Source organism: Battus philenor, unplaced genomic scaffold, assembly GCF_028537555.1.
Source record: "Battus philenor isolate CCGP_79_NKW_IND1 unplaced genomic scaffold, ilBatPhil1.0.hap1 SCAF_19, whole genome shotgun sequence".
Lineage (NCBI taxonomy): Eukaryota > Metazoa > Arthropoda > Insecta > Lepidoptera > Papilionidae > Battus > Battus philenor.
In genome coordinates, this window is record NW_027181681.1 from 11,146,197 (window position 1) to 11,165,233 (window position 19,037).

The 19,037-nt window shown below is 33.2% G+C and overlaps 1 protein-coding gene across 1 annotated transcript in view; it reads left to right on the plus strand.

Moving 5' to 3' along the window:
* The window catches only part of LOC137921497 (phospholipid phosphatase 1-like), a 51,521-nt gene that overhangs the window by 9,213 nt on the left and 23,271 nt on the right, over window positions 1–19,037 (plus strand). Inside the window, exon 2 of the mRNA XM_068764273.1 lies at window positions 18,687–18,786. Coding sequence (XP_068620374.1) covers window positions 18,687–18,786 — 100 coding nt within the window. The remainder of the gene's footprint in view (window positions 1–18,686; window positions 18,787–19,037) is intronic.

The following is a 19,037-nucleotide window of genomic DNA, read 5'->3' on the forward strand; positions in this document are numbered from 1 at the left end:
GTGTATCTATTATTGTTTATATTTAGCTGTGAAGGATTTCGAAATAAATATTTTGGTTTATATCTCTTACATTGATTTAAATATTAATCTAGATATCAATAAACCTAGCTACCGTTTTAAAAAAATCATGTGTGATTAAAAAATAATTCCGATAAAATTCCACTGGATACAATATACCACGTTTTCCTGTCATTCAGATATTATACGCGCAGAGCTCAAGCCGGCAAAACTTCAGTCAAGACACATTGCATACAGTCACGCGAACGATACACAAAAATCAAAAATCGAACATTTCCCAATCCGCTTCGCTTCCGAGGAAGGCTTATCTATACTCCACCTTACATCGCCGTGTATTTCTCGCTTCAAATTTCCACACGTTCATTACATTATACACTTACACTCGTACAGTACCACAACACCTGTTTTTAAGGAGTAGCCGCCCGCTCCCGTACCGCGAACAGCGTGGGCGAATCGATGTTGGATCCGGATTCTCTCCTTGGCTCGCTTATGGTCCACGCTGCCGTCCCAGGTCGCATATACACATCAACACTATACAACTCTACTCGCGTAGAGCGCTTTACTACGTGCGAACAACCTCGTACAACTTGAAGTCGCCCGTCTAGCTTTTGTTTTATTTTTAATTTCACAGAACCTTCCGCTCCTTGAACTTAGTTTCGATGTAGCTGTAAAATCCCCCGGGCTAATAGTATCTACTTCAACCCAGATTAAGTCCGCTTACAGGTTACCTTTGTACGAAAGTCTTCATTCAACTGGCGAGCAAACTAGGTTTTCCCCTAACTTAGTTACAATAAAACTTCAAAAGCTTTCAGATAGGAGCATTAACGTGAACAGATACCATAGGATACAAATAAAAGATGTAAAATAACAGAAAGTAAAAAAAAATGCCTATATAGACTAGTTTACTAATAAAATTTTTATTTCAAACGATTTAACATTAAAGTTATCCTTCAAGTAACACGTTAGGAGCGCTCTAATTCAAATATTATGGTAATTAAAAATATTGATATCTAAATGTATACATACGTAGGATTTTTACTAATGCATTGACTCATCACGATAAGTCTAAAACTGTTAAGTTTAGAAACTTAAAATTTGGTATAACTATTAAATTTAATTTAATGAAATTTGACCTACATGGGTTCGGGGGGGGGGGGGGGTTGTATTAAAAATGCTAATTTTCAAACTACAGCTCATATTTTAAGCTAGTGGACGACAGCTAGAGAATTTATCAGCACATGTATGTCGTCGTTAGTCAATGTCCAAGTTAAAACCGATAGTTAGCGAGTCCTAATCGTCTGACCTTCTATTTAACCACCAATTAACCTCTTAACACTCCATAAATAACAATAACTCAATTACATACCGTATGTCATGGCGTCGAATGCAAGGCTATTATAATTAAATTGTCAGTTACAAGATGATTTACGAACGCCGGAGGTGTGATCGTGCGATAGACCAACAGTAAAGCGCAGTGCGATTATCGTGACGCCATCTTGAATTATACCCGCGCTCAGAAATGTTTAATGGAATCTGTTGTCTATGGTATTGCACTATTAGAGTCGATGACATCCCCTGATTATTTATCTTTTTTTAAAATAGCCTTGTGAGATCGCATCAAGAATGAGATCTGTAGATGAACGAAAGTAAACGATCATAGCCTAGTAGATAAGCAATTTGGAGAGGCAGTAGACAAGCCACAGACATATGATAAATAGAATAAGTGAAAATAAACTTGCAATGACTGCATACATAAGTTTATGCTTATATTATAGGTATAAGTTCCACAACATATCTTAGATTGTCTTTTTTTAGTTTTAAATCTAAAATTAAAAATATATTACAAGGATAGTGTCTTTAATAGTGCAAGCCATTTTTGTAAAATGAAATTGTTTTTAAGTCGCAATTGAATAGGCATGTAAATCACGCAAAAGACTGTTATTTTTTACACAAACAAAAGTACAAAATATCTGTATAGAAGTTAGAAATAATAACAAACGTATATGATAGCACTCCTAATAATCCTTCAGATACAGTTAATTATGATCGGTACTTGGATTTCGCTAATTTAATGTTGGAATAATAATAATTATTATTATTCACACCAATAATTTGTTTCGATTTCCCAGGAGCTGACATATGTAATATAAATTTAAATATTGAAATAATTCGACAATCAATCGTAGCCAAAATAATCGTTCGAAAAGCCGCGTGTCACTCGCGAGCAGTTTGGCCACACTTGGTATATTAAATAAATGTTATCATAGCTTCTAACCGTTTTTAGTTGATCTAAATGTATTGAACTTGGTTCATTGACTCATTTCGATGATTTGATGATGATTTTAAAAATTGTTAAACTTCAATTAAAAAGAGCAACCAAAGAGTTTCAGGCTTTTCTCAATAAATTGGCATTCCGGAGGCAACTTACCACATATAATTTTAAAAAAAATTGACGATCCAAAAATACATGAGAATCTATAATTGAATAAAAATTCTGAATTTGAATTTGATGTTTTAACCGATATTGCCCACTGGATTGGCTATTGTAAGTGTCATTGAATAAGCCACATAGCACGCAATGAATGTTCAAAACCTGAAATATTAATATATATATATATATATATATATGTATATCACTTCTTTTTCATATATATATATATATAATATTCTTCTTATATATATAAGAAGAATATATATATATAACCGAAGTTTATTACTTAGACAATATATGTAAAAGTGATGTCATAGAATGTGACAATATGTGAAGGATGAAGAAAGAAAAAGAATAAAAGAAGGATGAAAGAGAAGAGCGGAAATATGAGGAATAAGTAAAAAGTTCCTGTGCTTGAATATGATAAAATTCGCAGAATCTGAAATTTGAATATGACAACAGCGACACTTACACACACACACACACACACACAGCCATACCCATGAATTTTGTTTGTCTGTATGTCCTTTATAGAATCGTAAACTATGCATTACATCATATAATAATCTTTAACAAAGTTGTTGCGCATGATTTCACGAAAGTTTTTAAGATGTTTTTTTTTTTTAAAATTACTTTTGAAATTATATTTGTGTAAGAGCTTTCTTTTATATTTATTTTAGTCGGTGGGCGTAGCAACGTGCGCAAGGCTCAGTTATTATATATAAACACCTCCATCACTCTATTATCTCAGCCCGGTAAAGGTGTATGTACCAACCAGTGCCAATGACAAAAATAATTGTTAGCCAATGAAACTTCTTTATAGAAATGCTATAATCTCCACTAGGTGGATCGTCAACATGGTCTGGGTCACAAGAAGTAGCTGATTGGGGGCAGAGCAAGCCTATATCTTGCAGTGGGCGTATATCAGCCGTTCGAAGTAAAAGCATTCCGATATCTTCTTAACTTTATTTAAATATAGATTGCACTAATGACCCCGTTCACCAATACCTAATTTCTGTCAATAACATTTGCATTACTTGATAAAATGATATATAAACCCATAAACACACTATAGTGATTTGACGGGAATAAACCTTACAATACTCTGATAAAAATACATTAATGTATCCATGTCTTTGAACCAGTACTCATACGGCAGATTAAGGTGAATGACCTATACTTACGTACTAAATGGTTTTATAATGCGGTCAATGTTTCTGTAGAAAATTTATTTATATATATATTTATCAGCATCTATATATGATAGTTTAAATAGCTGTTTTGTTAATACTGTTTTATATTTTCCTTCTATTATTTTACCCAACAGGGTATATAAAATCAAATTGTTAAATATAAACAAAACCAAAAGGTATTCTACGAGTACAGATCTCTGATCATAATAATAAATCCACTAAGCGTTCACTAATGAGGTACAGGCAACTGCGTATTCAAGAAGAATTAATTGCAGAAAATAACTTACAGAGAGTACATTTATTATCATTATTTCATCTGTGGGACATCCACAGCTGGACATAAAACTATCCCATAGATTTCCAGTAGAACTGGTTGGGAATCTGCCAGCATCCAACGTCTTCCAATGATCTTAACAAGCTCGTCTGTTCTCATGGTGGAGTGACGTCCTGCGCTGCGGCATTTTATGATCCAGAACCTTCTGTGCGCTATATGTCTTGCTCATTTCCACTTCAACTAGCCAATCCGAGAATACTTTATGTGTATTCGTTTTAGTTGTTGGATATAAAACTGCTTTATGATAAATGAACAACGTAGTTGCCGATCTCGCGCCGGCGCGTGACAGGGGTGTACGATGAGAAGCCAGTCTCGCGCCGGCGCGAGATGCTTGTTAACTAAATTTTATAAGCCAGTACGGTTGCGGCATCGCGCGAAGTAACTTGCTAAGGTATATGAACTACGCTTGAACGTTCTTACTTCGTTAGCGAACTATTAGTTTTTAGTTATCTAAACATAACTGTTTTAACTGCGCCTGCAATATGAATACGAGAAAGGGTCCATAAAACGAGAGACCCGGCTCTGAAAGAGTTTATTCCTTTCGCAGTGCCGGTCTCGTGCCGGTGCGTAATATTTTCGATTTCGAATTTTTTATTTTAATTACCTTATAAATGCAAATGGTACTTGATTAACAACATTTGAATCATTTTTAAATAAATAAATAGTAAATAAGAAAGTTGGCTTTTAACTGGCTTTCATGTTCAAGACACTGGCAGCCAATACTATAATATTATCAATTATATCAGACTGACCCATTAGGAACTGATCACACATATATAACTATTTAAAAAAGGATTCGTGATAACAAATTCTCGTCTATTAAGTAATTTTTTAATGAATTAACCTGTCATTATGATACCTTTTTGTATAATAAGTGCTTTTCGTGTCACGTAGACTTTATAGTAATTAAATTTTATGTTAAATGATTTGAAACTTTAGCGTTATTGGATTAGAATCTAAATTCCTTCGATCTCCTTTGTTAGTTAGACAAATCGTACCCGCAGTTGCGTATAAAGTACATTACATAAAGTAATGGTTTTTCCTTAAATTCATTCGATTTAGTTAATATATATGAGTAAGTTTTGAAATAATACGCATTGTTCTAACGCTTGTTGTAAGTAATTGACGGAATTTTTGTGATAATTTATTATTTATTCGTAATCAAAGATTTGATGAAAGTGTAAATAGTGTTGTTGAGATGGTGCAGCAGATATCATCAATACGCAATAGCTTAGAGACTTTTCGAAGGATGGCATCAGTGAAAAATGTTCAAGTAAGTTACATATAACATTTAGTTATATAGTACTTGATTTTCCGAAATAACTTACAACTTCTGGTAATCACAAGACTTACTTGTATATTAGTATTTAATGACCCCCATTATTAGGGACCTTTCTTACATTTTCCTCTCTTACGTACGTAGGGACTATTTTTTTAATTTAATATTCTTTATTGTACACGCTGGGATACATTTAAATAGCATCATAATTCGAATTGGAGGTATCTTACAGAAAACCATAGTGTGGAAACAGTAGAAGTTTAAATAATGGGTAGTTTACGTGTACAAAGCCTACATATATACAAACATACATAGGTATAAAGTATATATACGGATAATAAATAAGGTATAATACATATTATAAATATAATACAATAATAAATAAAGAAATCAAACTGACTTGGGTCGCTCATGCATTAAAAAGAATAAGGAAATAAAAATAAATGAATTAACAGATAAATAATCACAGGTATGGTAAAGTTCTTAACTATTTTATTAAAAATTGGTAGTGAGTTAGCAAGTCTTATATTCAGCATGTGGTAAAATATTTGGCCATAAACGAATATAGAGACAATGTGTCCTAAATAAATTTTCTCTGACTATATATTTTCATCCTCATCTTTTATCTTTCACATTATCTTTTATACATCTTTCTTTTGTCGTCGCATTCTCTTCCATTTCTTTCCATACTCTATTTTACTCTCTTATGTTACATTCCTTACATTGCTTCTATCACCAGAGTACTACTCTTACTTTAGTTAATTCAAATATTTTACATTCCAATTTTTAATATTCTTAATTTGAACTAAAAATAAAAACGATTGTATTTATGATATTATAGTTACAATATCCGTCAATTATAGACTAGTGATAGCAAAAGCTGAAGTAACCTCTTGGGGGCCCTTATCTCTAAACACCACCATGGATAGATCACCAGATAGGTCGAAGAGCTTGACAACCTAACAATCCGGTAAAATAACTACCCATATGTAAGCGACCTAATCTAAGACTTCAGGCTTTGCTACTTTAAAAGACGCCATAGGCTAGCCGCCCTCTGCACCCTGCCACCTTAAACCTGTAAATCTGCAAATGCCATTCGGACAACAGTTACAGTTGAGTCCAAAAAAAGAAAGTAGCCGTACGTTGAAAACGCTTCCCTTAAATCTCTCTAAGACTCCTTCGAGAGCCTGTTTATAAATTATTTAAGAATAGGACTAATATATAGCTACTTTCGCTATGTAGCAGTAGTCGTGCAATAAAGTGCACCGCCCGCCAGCCTGCTGATAAATGCACATCCTCAGGAGTATTGTTACACCGATTGATGCCAAATAACGAGTGACAATACTTCTGAGGAAGCCCCGTGGAGGTGTGAAACACGTGTTGAGTGATTTAACGGTATTAGTTGTGTTTCGCATTGTTTGCCGAATGCGCATTTATCAGCGGGCTGGCGAGCGGTGCACTTTATTGCACGACTACTGCTACATAGCGGAAGTAGCTATATATTAGTCCTTTTCTTACTTAGAATGGAATTCCAAAAGTAAAGCCTGAATCCATTAGATATATATTATTTATTTCTCTGTATTGGAAAGAGGCTACACTATTAGGTCATTAAGTGTGAAGTTTCATAGAGTGATTGGACCTCCTGCGAGCGACTCATGGTTTTACCTGTTACTCGATACCCGTGGAACTCCAATTGGACCGTACTCAAGAGGGTCTGTCAGTTGCTAATACAATATCATATGAAAGACATGCTTGTTTAGTTGACACCGGGAGCACGAATTTGATACGTCAACACTTCTTTCTTACATCGATGTATGGTGAGATATTTTATAGCAATTTAATTGCGGTCTTAACTCTATAACATAAGAATGTACATCATGTTTTATAACACAAAAGAAATAATTGCGCATATATCTCACCGCAATTATGTGGTGAATACAATTATATGTCAATTTTCACTCACTAATTAGATATTACTTCGATAAGTTCCAAATGGTTTGGAAAAAAGGAGCGTGCGTTTAGCGCCATTAGTTAACAATAATCGCTGGCATAAGGTAGACGCGATCTTTTTTATACTAAATATCGTCACAGACGTCACAACGCATTTATCAGGTGAAGATAACTTACCATCCTAGCACGTATAGGTTTACAACTACATGGCGAAGAAAAAATTAGCCAAGAGTGATATACATGACACATAGATATCTTTGGTAGTTTGCAGTGGGTGTTTATGAGCTGAAAATGACTAGCATTTTTAAAACTGGTTGCGTTTATATATGTTTTGTGTTTTTGATTTACTCTCTTTCAAAATAAAAGTTATTTTGTTTAAATTTTAAAATGTATTCAGCTAGTTTGCGACAATAAATCACGAACGTAGACACGTTCGCACGTTATTATGAAATCCGATATTAAAAAAACACAAATTTATGATATTTAATTATCTGTACCATTGACAATTGCTAAACATATATAGGTTTGAAATTATAGTGTGTAATGTATATATAAAATATATTAAGATCCCCCATCTCTGAGTTATTTACTAATACGTGAAAGGTTGTTAACAGCAAACTTGAGATCTTCCCTAGTTAATGAACTTTCCTGAAACTGAAAAATAAAATCAATTGTCTGAATCTGTTAAATGTATTTACACGGTACTTTACCTGCTCATTGTTAGTAAACATGTGTCAATGGCAGTTGATGTTGGAGGAAAATTACGACATAAATAGATAAATTATCATAATGCATAATAAACAATATTGTACGACTTAAACTTAAATGTAGTGAAATCGTCGTTTCAACTCATAGAAGCCCACTGCATATATCTCAGGGGGGCCGAAGAGTAATGTAGTTTTTGTCGACATATTTTACAAAAAAAAACGATTGAAAATTACATTGCAAAATTTGTATGCTAGATGGCAAATGGTTGTTTATAACGAAGGTAAATATATTGTTCATTACAAATAAATATTTGTTAAAAATGTAGTCGTTTAGATTTAACTTAAGAAAGCTTTGTTTTCGGGTCCTCCTAATACATATATGTATGTGTGTGTGTATAATATATATATATATATTATACATAGATATAAAGAGTAGTGTATAATATATATATAAAATATACATAGATATAAAGATTAAAAAAGATTTTTTTTAATTATTCAAGAGGGAACTTCAATAAAAAATCAATCACATGTGTATTGCAACAAGATCAAAATTTTAAAAATGGTTCCTTTAAATATATTAAAACATGTATGTATAATTAATATTTATATATATACACATATTTATTAAATCGATTTAAACATGAAATTTGAAATTTGACGAGAGACTTTATTATTTATATATTTATTAACTAGAATCACTTTCATTGTTAAAAAAATAATTAAAAATTAAATCCTCGTATATATATACATATACGTATATAAATATATTCATATAAATTATAGATGCACGCATATACCTTACTTTTAATATAGTTGGAGTAGCCATTTTAAAAAATTTAGACTATGTTATAAAATTGGTTTTTATTTGAGTTCTTTCTAGAAATATTTTAATTACCTTCTACAAAGTCTTCGTAACAAAATATGATTGAAATCGGTAAAGTCTTTCTCAAGCTATAGCTTTATTAAACGAAGAATAGTTTAATTTTTTTAATTATTTAAAAGTGATTTTTGCATAAAGAAACTTCTTTGTTGAATTTCAAATTTTATGTTTCTATCTAAACTGAATCGTCATTGCGTCTTTCTCTAATAGAAAACGTTATATGATTTATAGGTTACTTGGTTTTGCGGTGAATTATTTCGTAATAAAATGCGTGTCTTACTACGTATTGTTACTAACCAGTTCGAACGCGTTAGATTGTGAGTCATTTAGGAAATTTCAGGTGAATATGTACCGCTTAGAATGTATATTTCAGTTGTTAAAAAAATAACGTGGTTCTGAACTTCGAGTCTCATTGATAGGTTCAAAGTCGCCTATCGGGCCATAGAGAAGATTATGCTGGATGTTTATATACGAGATTGAATCAACAAATAAAGAATTGATGGCCGCTGCAGTGTTAAGTTCTTTAAGTGGAGAAGAGAGAGACGGGAGAGAGAGACAAAGTTTAGTAGTGGACGGTGCGAACTCAACACGAAGGCTTTACGGAACCAGCACCTTGCTTGTGCGGTCTAATGTAGAATAGATCTAATTAAAAACATACGAATACTATGCTGTTCAGAACAATGACCTTAATAATAAAACAACTAACAATGTTAACTTTACCTCATTTTTTTCTAGTTTCTTAGTTTATTTATTATAATTATACACAGTCTCGTTTATTTATTTAGGTTGTACTGTTGTATGTATTCGTAATGATAATTATCATATAAATAGATCGACACCCACTGCAAGGCATAAGCTTTCCCCAAAGACCGTCACGATGACCAGAATATATATTTATACATAATTATATATTCGTTTATACATAATATATATAAACGTACATATATATTTCACGAGAAATAATCACTAACCTACAACTGTTAAACAATTGTACAATGCCAATGTTATACGAAGGCGTGTAATCGCAAACCCAATACACCGATTTCACAACACAACTCCACGCGTGAGTAATATGTCAACAATTCGATGTTAACAGACTTCGATACCAGCGATAAGATACTATATCTATTTATAAATGAAATAAATTTGCACAAATCCGTCTGTCTGTGTACACAGTAAAGTTTTTTAGAGATATAAAAAATTTCTAAATATTAGACACCAAAAATAACATACGACATTACAAAATTAATACATGATATAAAAGAATATCAATATAAAAGTAATACATATTTAAAAGACTCCTAAAACATGATTTAATGAAAAAAAAATTACCGTCACCAACATATTCAACTAGTTGATAATGTGAACCACATCCAAATATCATAGAAACTGTTTAAAAAACTTTTTGAAATAAATCTTTACATTTGAACACAAATATTTTAAAACGTTTGTTTCTTAAAAGTAAGAAGAAATGTCATATAATAATAAATATTACATAATCTGTGACTTTACATACGAGTAATTACATTTTTATTTATATTTTCAAAAGATTTATGTGCAAATGAACTTTTCTGTCTCGTGATTAAATTATTATGGATATAAAAACCTAAAATAAAATTGCTAGCTAATAGTAAAATTTGGGCTAGTGGCATAGTGGTAGCGAAGTGGTAGGAGACTGAGACGTAGGTAGTTCCCGGGTTCGATTTCCGAGATATTTACTTACTTTACTTATTATAATTCATACTTTGTGCATTAATTATATAAGATCGCCACTGTACACAACAAAATTTCGCGTCCTCCGCCTATAATACCACATTACATTTGGATTATGGCATAACCGTTCAAAGTTATCTTTGTAGATGCCTAAGCATTACAGTGGATGTCTATGAGTTGATACTAAAAATACGACTAATAGAAAATACATTACAATACAATACAATACACAGGATGGTTGGTTAGAGCGAAGGTAGTTCTAAACATTACATGGACTCTACCAGACCGAAACAGAAATGAGAAGTTCCTTAGACATACTAAAGTATACGTAACCCAACAGGTTGGTAAGTTGAATAGCCAATGGACGTTCTGCGTAATAATCCTGATAATCCAAAGTAAAGAAATAAAATTTATAAATATATCTTCCCAAGTTACACATACGTTAACGATCTATTTTTGATTAATGACTATTAATTAAAAATTTACACGAAGCACGTCGCGTGCAAAATCTAGTATTATATATCCATATTCGTAATTTGATTTCGGAACATTAGTGTATTATCGTGATAGTGTCAGAGTGGTTGTCGAAGTGAAAATTGTGTTGAAAATAAATGAAAGGATTTCGAAATGCAGTACACTGCATACGGATCCGTGCCGGTACGTGGTATAGAAAATCATTTATTGATTCTTTTATTTTATAAGCATCGCAGGACTATTAATAGTATATTATATTTTCTTGTTATTATTATTATATTAATTTTTGCTGATTTTTTTTTGTTATTTTCATGCTGCTCTTTTGTTGTTCTAAAGATCGGGTTGTTATAGATTAAACTACATTTGTAAGAGTTGAACACAACATACCACGGAATTGCCAAACAAGTACGAAAATACAAGTCCTTTTAGGCCTTGTTTTAGGCCTTGCAGTGGGCACCTATCAACTGACATAATGATTAAATAGATAAAAGCAAATGTCATTGGCCTTTCTGTTAATAAAATATAAATTCTTTACTTATCCTTCCAAATTCACCTCATTCAAAGTAATCTCCGTCAGAGAAAACGCACTTTTACCAACGCTTTTCAGTCCTAGTAACAGTCGGAATTGTCTTTTTCAGTATAGCCTTCAAGACCTTTTTCGATGCGGTTTTCATCACCTCTCAAAGTCGCAAAGAACCAATGTAATATGATATAAAATACTTGATGCGTTTAAGATACAAAACATCCTTCAAAATGATATTCCAACTTTTGACATACATACGCTTGGCATATGTTATAGACATACCAACCTAGTTTTAAATGACAATTTCATCTTACATTTTGATCACAATATATAGATATATAAAGGGAATTTGTGATGAAAGTAAATAAATATAATCTACAATAAAATTTTAATCGTATTTACGTGGATTCAACAAGTCCACTTAACAAACCGTTAAGTTTAATCTTCTCAGATCAATTAGTATGCTGACATAACTTTACCGATTACCTTGCATTGTCACAGTATAAACAAACAGATTTACATACCATACGAAGCCTCTGCAATAGACGTATTAAAGGTAAAAAAGTGACATAAATTTTCGTTATTAAAACTCTGCATAAACTTAAAGGTAATATTTTTTATATTTTATTATTAATGCACTAAAATTCCAAACCGACTTCGTACTATTAAAATTTATACGAAGTGACAGTCGCTTTGCGATCTAGTAGAATAAATAGTAAATAAAAGATATCACAAATTGATCAATTTATTTATGAACTAGCTTTATGCCCGCGACTTCGTCTGCCTGAAAACAATAAAAATTACTTAAAATTTCGGTTTTAATAAAAGTTAAAATTAAAGTAGTTTACGATACCCCTTATTATATCAGCTACCTGCTAGTATAATTACGGTAAAAACAGTATATACATATTTATATACTGTTTACTGATATATACATATATATATGTGTATATATATATATATATATATGTATATATATATATATATGTATGTATGTATGTATGTATATATATATATATGTATCACGTTGTACAAAGCGGATATTTGAATATTACAAACAGATACTTCAATTTATATTTTAATAATAATATGATTATACTCTGTGTAATACTAATGCAAAATAACTGATAATGTATATTAATTTATACAATATACACGTCGACTTTTCGCATTTTGTCCATCTCTTTTTATATTATAGTCATGCCGATAGTACCTTTTCATCTTATTATAACATAAGTTCATATTTTTGTTTCTGGTTTTACGTATTATAATTACGTATTATAATAAAATATAACATATATGTACTAAATGTTTTAATATATAAAACATATTTCCAATTAAACCTATAAATGTTATGCAGCCTCAGTGAAACTAATGAGGCTGTTTTCCAGTTATTATTGCTTGCGGTTAAGGTTCTATTACGCTAACTTCATCATCATCATGCCAGCCTTTGCGTGCTCAAGGTATAGATTTCCCCAAAGATCGCCTCAATGGTTTCTCGCTGCCCGTATCTAGATTTTCCGCAATATTGTCTACGTGGTTCGTGCTCGCCACTTAGTGGTTTTTTTTATGATCACTATTTTTTGAAAGCCTTTCGTTCCTCCTGCCTTGTGTGGGGCAGAGGCATTACAAATTTTGGGTAAAATAAGTTTTTGATTTTTTATTTATTCTAGATTATCATTAGTCCTTCACATTATCTTTTATTCGTTCCTTTTACGCTTCACATGATCTATCATTCTTTTTGCATATCTTACCTTACTTCTTTTACATTCCTAGATCACAGTTTTTTTTTTATCAAACACTTCGTATTTGTTTTATTTATTTACATTACTTTTACTATTTTACTCCTATTTTCCTGTACCTTTTATATTCCCTATACCTTTTATACTCTATTTTTATTTATTTTTCCTTGACTCTAGCAAATCTTTCCCTTTTTCTATTTCTGAGTCTGGTTTCATTTTGTTTCAGGCTACTTAGTGGTTAGAATGCCTTATTATTGTCACTGGTAGCTAACATAGATCTGTTTGGTTGCACTTATTTATTTCGAGTCCTAGGATCCCTACAAATCGTATCCGGTCGTTTTATTTGTAACTTGAACAGCCGTTCGATGAATTGATGTCACATTTCCTAGAAAACTTATTGACCTATATCATCGAGGTCGTATGTACTTATAAGTTGAATCATTCTACGTCACAATGACGATTTGTTCGTCGTAAATTTTTCATAGTAATTTACGTTGCGTTGTGGAGTATTATTCCATAGTGTGACTATGCTATCAATATGAATGGTAATCATATTATGAACAGTAAACGGGGCTACATGAATAATTAGTTTCGCTTGAAAAAAAAACTAATAGAAATTTTATTTTGTATTATTGTCATAAGTAATAATTTTCGAAGAAATTAAAAATTATTTTTTATCAATGCAGCCAATCAATCCAAAGAACGACAAGCGTACCGTAGCATTCGTTGGAAGGTATTATTGTAGAAGGCCAGTAGCGCAGTGGCGTAGCTATGGTATTTGGGGCCTGGGGCAGATTGGGGCTTGGTGCCCCTCCCCCCCCAAAGATTCTAAATTCTTTATTATAGATTTATATATTTCTCACATTTTGGTACAATTTTTTATTTTTTGCCCATAAAATAGTAAAAAATCTGAAGCTCAATTTTGTTTTGTGGTTTATATATTAAGGGAGAGGATCATGTCCTTAAATGTTGAACACATGTATATCTTCTTGTACATTTCATGAACACAAGTGTTTTGTGATTTAGGGCCTTTTTAAAAAACACTATGTGTTTTGCGAATGAAAGGCTTAAACACTGTGTATATTATAATTAGTAACCGTTTACTTTTTTTTAATGTTAATATTATTTAACAACTTTTTTAGCACAAAAATAGTAAAATTCGATATTCTTTTAATTAAAAAAAAAATTCAAAAAAAATTATTTTCAACTTTGGTGCCCCCCCTGCTTGTGGTGCCTGGTGCGGCCGCCCCGCTCGCCACCCCTTAGCTACGCCACTGCACTAGCGATTGTGTGAGATGTGGTAACCTACCGGTAGAGGATAGAGACTTGCGATTCTAGGTAGCGGGTTAGATGCCTTTGATACTTCTTCTTCTTCTTTCCCTTTTCCCTTTATTTGGGGTCGGGTCTCCTTATCAATTTGCGCCAGGCCACTCTATCCTGGGTTGTCCCTGCATCAAGTTGAAGGGTTTCCAGTTCCTTTCTGATATTAGACCACCACGTAGCTTTTGGACGCCCTCTCCCTCTTGGGAATTCTGGGAGGCTTAAGGCAGTTTTTAATACGTTAGATGCCTTTGATACAATCTTATATAATTCAAACTTTGTGCATTAATTGGGGGAGCCCTGAGAATGGGTGGGAGCATTCTTTGCGTACCATAATAACATATTACGATCACCAATCTGCCTGCCAAGCGTGGCGATTATGGTATTAACCCTTCGTAGATATCTTTTGGGAAGCCTGTGCCTTACAGTGGGCATCTATAGGCTGAAAAGGTAACTGACCACTCGATTCCCCTGCTGGACGACGGCTTTAACACGTTCACTGCGGGCCCAATTTTGAAGAACTTTCAGCTGGTGCGGCTGAGGTCGAATCAGCCTCAAGCTGAACTTACTAGTAGTGCGGTTGAGGCCTTTTCTGCCTCATGTTCATCAATATTTTTTTACAATATTGAGTCAATGCTTCGCAGACATAAAGAAAGCTATATTTGTCTTTGTCATACCTCATACGGTTGAGTGTAAACAGCCGCCGCACTAGAGAGAAAACACGAGTTTTACGCGCCGCACCAGTGCAAAGTCTACCATGAGGCTGAATCGACCTCAAGCCGCAGTGAACGTGTTAAGTAGTTAATAGTATAAATATATAAGTATTTCCTACGCCTCGTCTCAAATAAAAATTAAATAATTTACATAACTTTTGTTGAAATAAATTGTGAATAGTATTACGGATTTTCCTGCACGTTGGTGATATATTATCTATGTCACCCTACACTCATTTGTCTTCAGAGGCGACTAGATAGATTTATATCGTTCGCTATTCTCCGGACCTCACACGTTAGAATAATTTATAACTTCGTATTTATTTAAGCTGTCTTCGTTTGTTTATGTCGCGATATGAATTCTATTTTATAGATGATGGTACATATAATAATTTATTTGGACACACACAAGTTCATAAATTTACAGCAACTTGAAGTTACAATGGTTTTAAGAGTGGGTTAATTTTTGATCAACTTAATAAATGCGACACAAAAATATTATAAAAGATGAGCAACTCATTCCTAAGCTTTATTCTATTAATTAAAGATTCTTCTTTTTTTACATCCGAGAGACGCCTACAGCTGGGCATAGACCTTCCCCAAAAGATCGCCAAAATGACCGGTCCTACTCTGCCCGCATTCCCGCCTTCGACTTTAACTATATCATCAGTCCCACCAGTGGGGGACCAAACCGCGCCGCGTCTATCGGCTTGTGGTCGTCACTTGAGAACCATTCGGCCACTTCAGATGTGCAATTCTTTAAACTACATCGGTGACTTTAGTTTTCTCATTTCTGATACTATCTCGCAGTGAAAACCCGTGCATGGCTCAAATGGTATCTGATTGACTTAACCTTTATTTAATTAGAAACTCTTTCTTATTGTAATATAATTTCACAAGTTTTAGTTCAGTGAATTTTAAGAAATCACTGAACTAAAACTTGTGAAATTTCTCTGGCCTTGCTACGTTGCTCTTTCGTTTTTCTTTCGTCCTTCATATTTTCCATCATTCTTGCTGCAATTATTTACATTACATTCACGGGTTACCTCGCATTCTTCGACACATTTTTGTTACACGGTTTTGTTACGCTTATACATTTATAAACATTACGTTAAAGCGTATTTTAAATATAGGGTTGTCTATAAAAGGAATATGTAACGGCCAGCCGTGGCTATCGAAGATGTTCTTGTTCGCGTCTTTTAAGCGACTTTTAATCAGATCAATAAATTGCGATAGGCAAAAAGACTATCACAAAAACAAATTTTAAAAATGTCTATAAAAAGATTTCATTTCTAATAACTCGAAATCGATAAATCACTCGGTGGAATTTACGGTTGATAACAATTTTCCTACTGATATGTTTGAATAAAAATAAATCTGCTAAGTGTTTCTGATATGAAAAATCATATGAATCAATTCTTCGTGGAAGTGATATCGTTTGATAATTTACTTTTGACGAATAAATTTATACGTAATAAGTGTTTTTGTTTATTATATTATGTAATGACTCATTCTAATGTGATGTGAAAAAAGATTTTCATGGTACAAATTGTCCCATAAATCAAAGTCAAGAAAATAATTCAAGTTTTCTTGACTTTCATTTATGGGATTTACATTCTAAAAATTATTAGGGCGACCGAAAAATACGTCGCTTTCTTAAGTTTAAATTCACACGACTACATTTTTAACAAGTTTTTATTTCTAATCAACAATATATTCACCTTCGTCATCAACAACCTTTTGCCATCTAGTAAACAACGTCTTCCAAGTATGTAATGAGCTACTAAATGACAATCAAAAATGACATGCGCTGAAATGACATTAATTTCCGGTCGCCTTAATAAATAAACACTGTTTTTTTCTACTGTCATACCTTTTTTTCTCTTTCATGAATGAGTCATCTGTTAGCAAAAATATTTTTTTTAAATACTCTTATTGAAAAGTCCGGCGTTAAAAAAAACCTTCAGCAAGTCAAATAAAATCCAACTTGAACCAACTGTTTTGAATTACAAAGTGCAAATTTAATGTTTATTATTTTTTATATTAAATGCAAGAATATGTAAAATGATGATTAATAATTTAAATTATTTTCAAATATTCTTGAAAACATACTGTAATATTTTGGAACTTTACTTAATATCGGCTTCAATTTCTCAATCATTTGTCGACCTTAGACTAAGATTTATATAATTCAGCACAGACGTAGGGTGACCATGATTTTCTTTATTTAATTTAATAGAGTTACGCACTTTGATTAGATTTCGATTTCGATTAGATTTTGATTTCGTTATAAATGTAAAATTGCATGGTGTATTTACAATTCGCTGTCGTTTACGCCCATATATCTGAAGGGTTATGCCCTAATTGCTGTGCTTAGCAAGCAGCTTAGGCATCGCAGTATCATATTGCAAGAGGATGGATACTGGTCGTAGGCAACTTCACCTATTGAAAATCTTTAGTGGAGGCTTATATCCAACAGTGGATTGAAGTTGTGATAACAATTTTTGAACTTAAAAGAACTATTACAAAATTGTCCTAGTTTTTAAGAACCTTTAGTTTGGTCACCCTACTTTCAAGGGTCAACGGTCCTTGAAGATTTAGGCGCTTGGGTAAAGGTCACGTCGAAGGGCAGGAAGCAAGGTCAGGCTGACCTTGGAAGCTGGACTCGGATCGATAGACGCTCGTAACGCTTTTACGACCTCGTAAGAAATATTGTTGGCGTACGCCTAATATATAATACATTTGTGTACAATGTTTGTACAAATAATATTCCGGCTTAACTTTTAAGGCTTCTACGCAATGAAATTTACTGTATTATGGCCAAAATGGAACCGTCATAACAGACCCTTTTAGACTCCCTTGTGTCGGAATTCTAAGCGAGTAATATAGACAACATACTGGATAGAAAAGTTTCTGGAGTTTCTTCCAATTTTCCTAACGCTCTTTTTCCAAAGTAGTGAAGTGCTGAAGTCCAGTCCTCTCGGGCTTTCTGGTGTCGGAATGTTAAGCGTGTAATATCGATGACAGCTCAAGCAGAGATACCCTCGGAGACTAGAGACTCGGAGATTCTTGGAGACCTTGGGAGTTCCTAGAAGGGTTAGGAGGAGTTAGTCACTCCATGGAGTGTCCGCTAAAACGATCTAAGAGATCCAATGAAAAGGTTCTACCTTTATTTTTTGTTATTTATTATACACGCTAGGATACATTTAAACGGTTCTGGTAGGCTTCTCACTAAGTAGAACTATGACATAGTTAAGGTCACGGGAGGTCAACGTGGCGATATTTTTGGGGGAGGTCTATACCTAGCGGTGGGGGTCTAACGGCTGAAAAGAAAATTCCTTCCCCACTGGGCTACTAATGGTTATCTAATAACAAAGAAAAATAATTTTATCTATTTATTTTGCAGAGACGGGATATTGAATCTCAATTGCTGCAGTGCAAGGCAAGCAGTACAAGACACAGCATCTGGTGGACCTTGGGCATTGATCTACCTTTGTTTCTGATCGGTAAGATATCATTCGATCTTTATCTCATCATAATCATCATCATTTTTTCTGTAAGAGGTCCACTGTTGGGCTTGGACCTGCCCCGCATAGATTTCTAATAGGACCAGCTGAAACGGCCGATATTCAGCGCCTTCTGAAGACCTAAATAAAGGTCATCTCTCCACCTTATAGGTGGAAGTCCTACGCTGCAATTGCTGGTAGCAGTGGCCAATTGTTCTGTGCACTACATAGCCTGCTCACTACTATTTTAA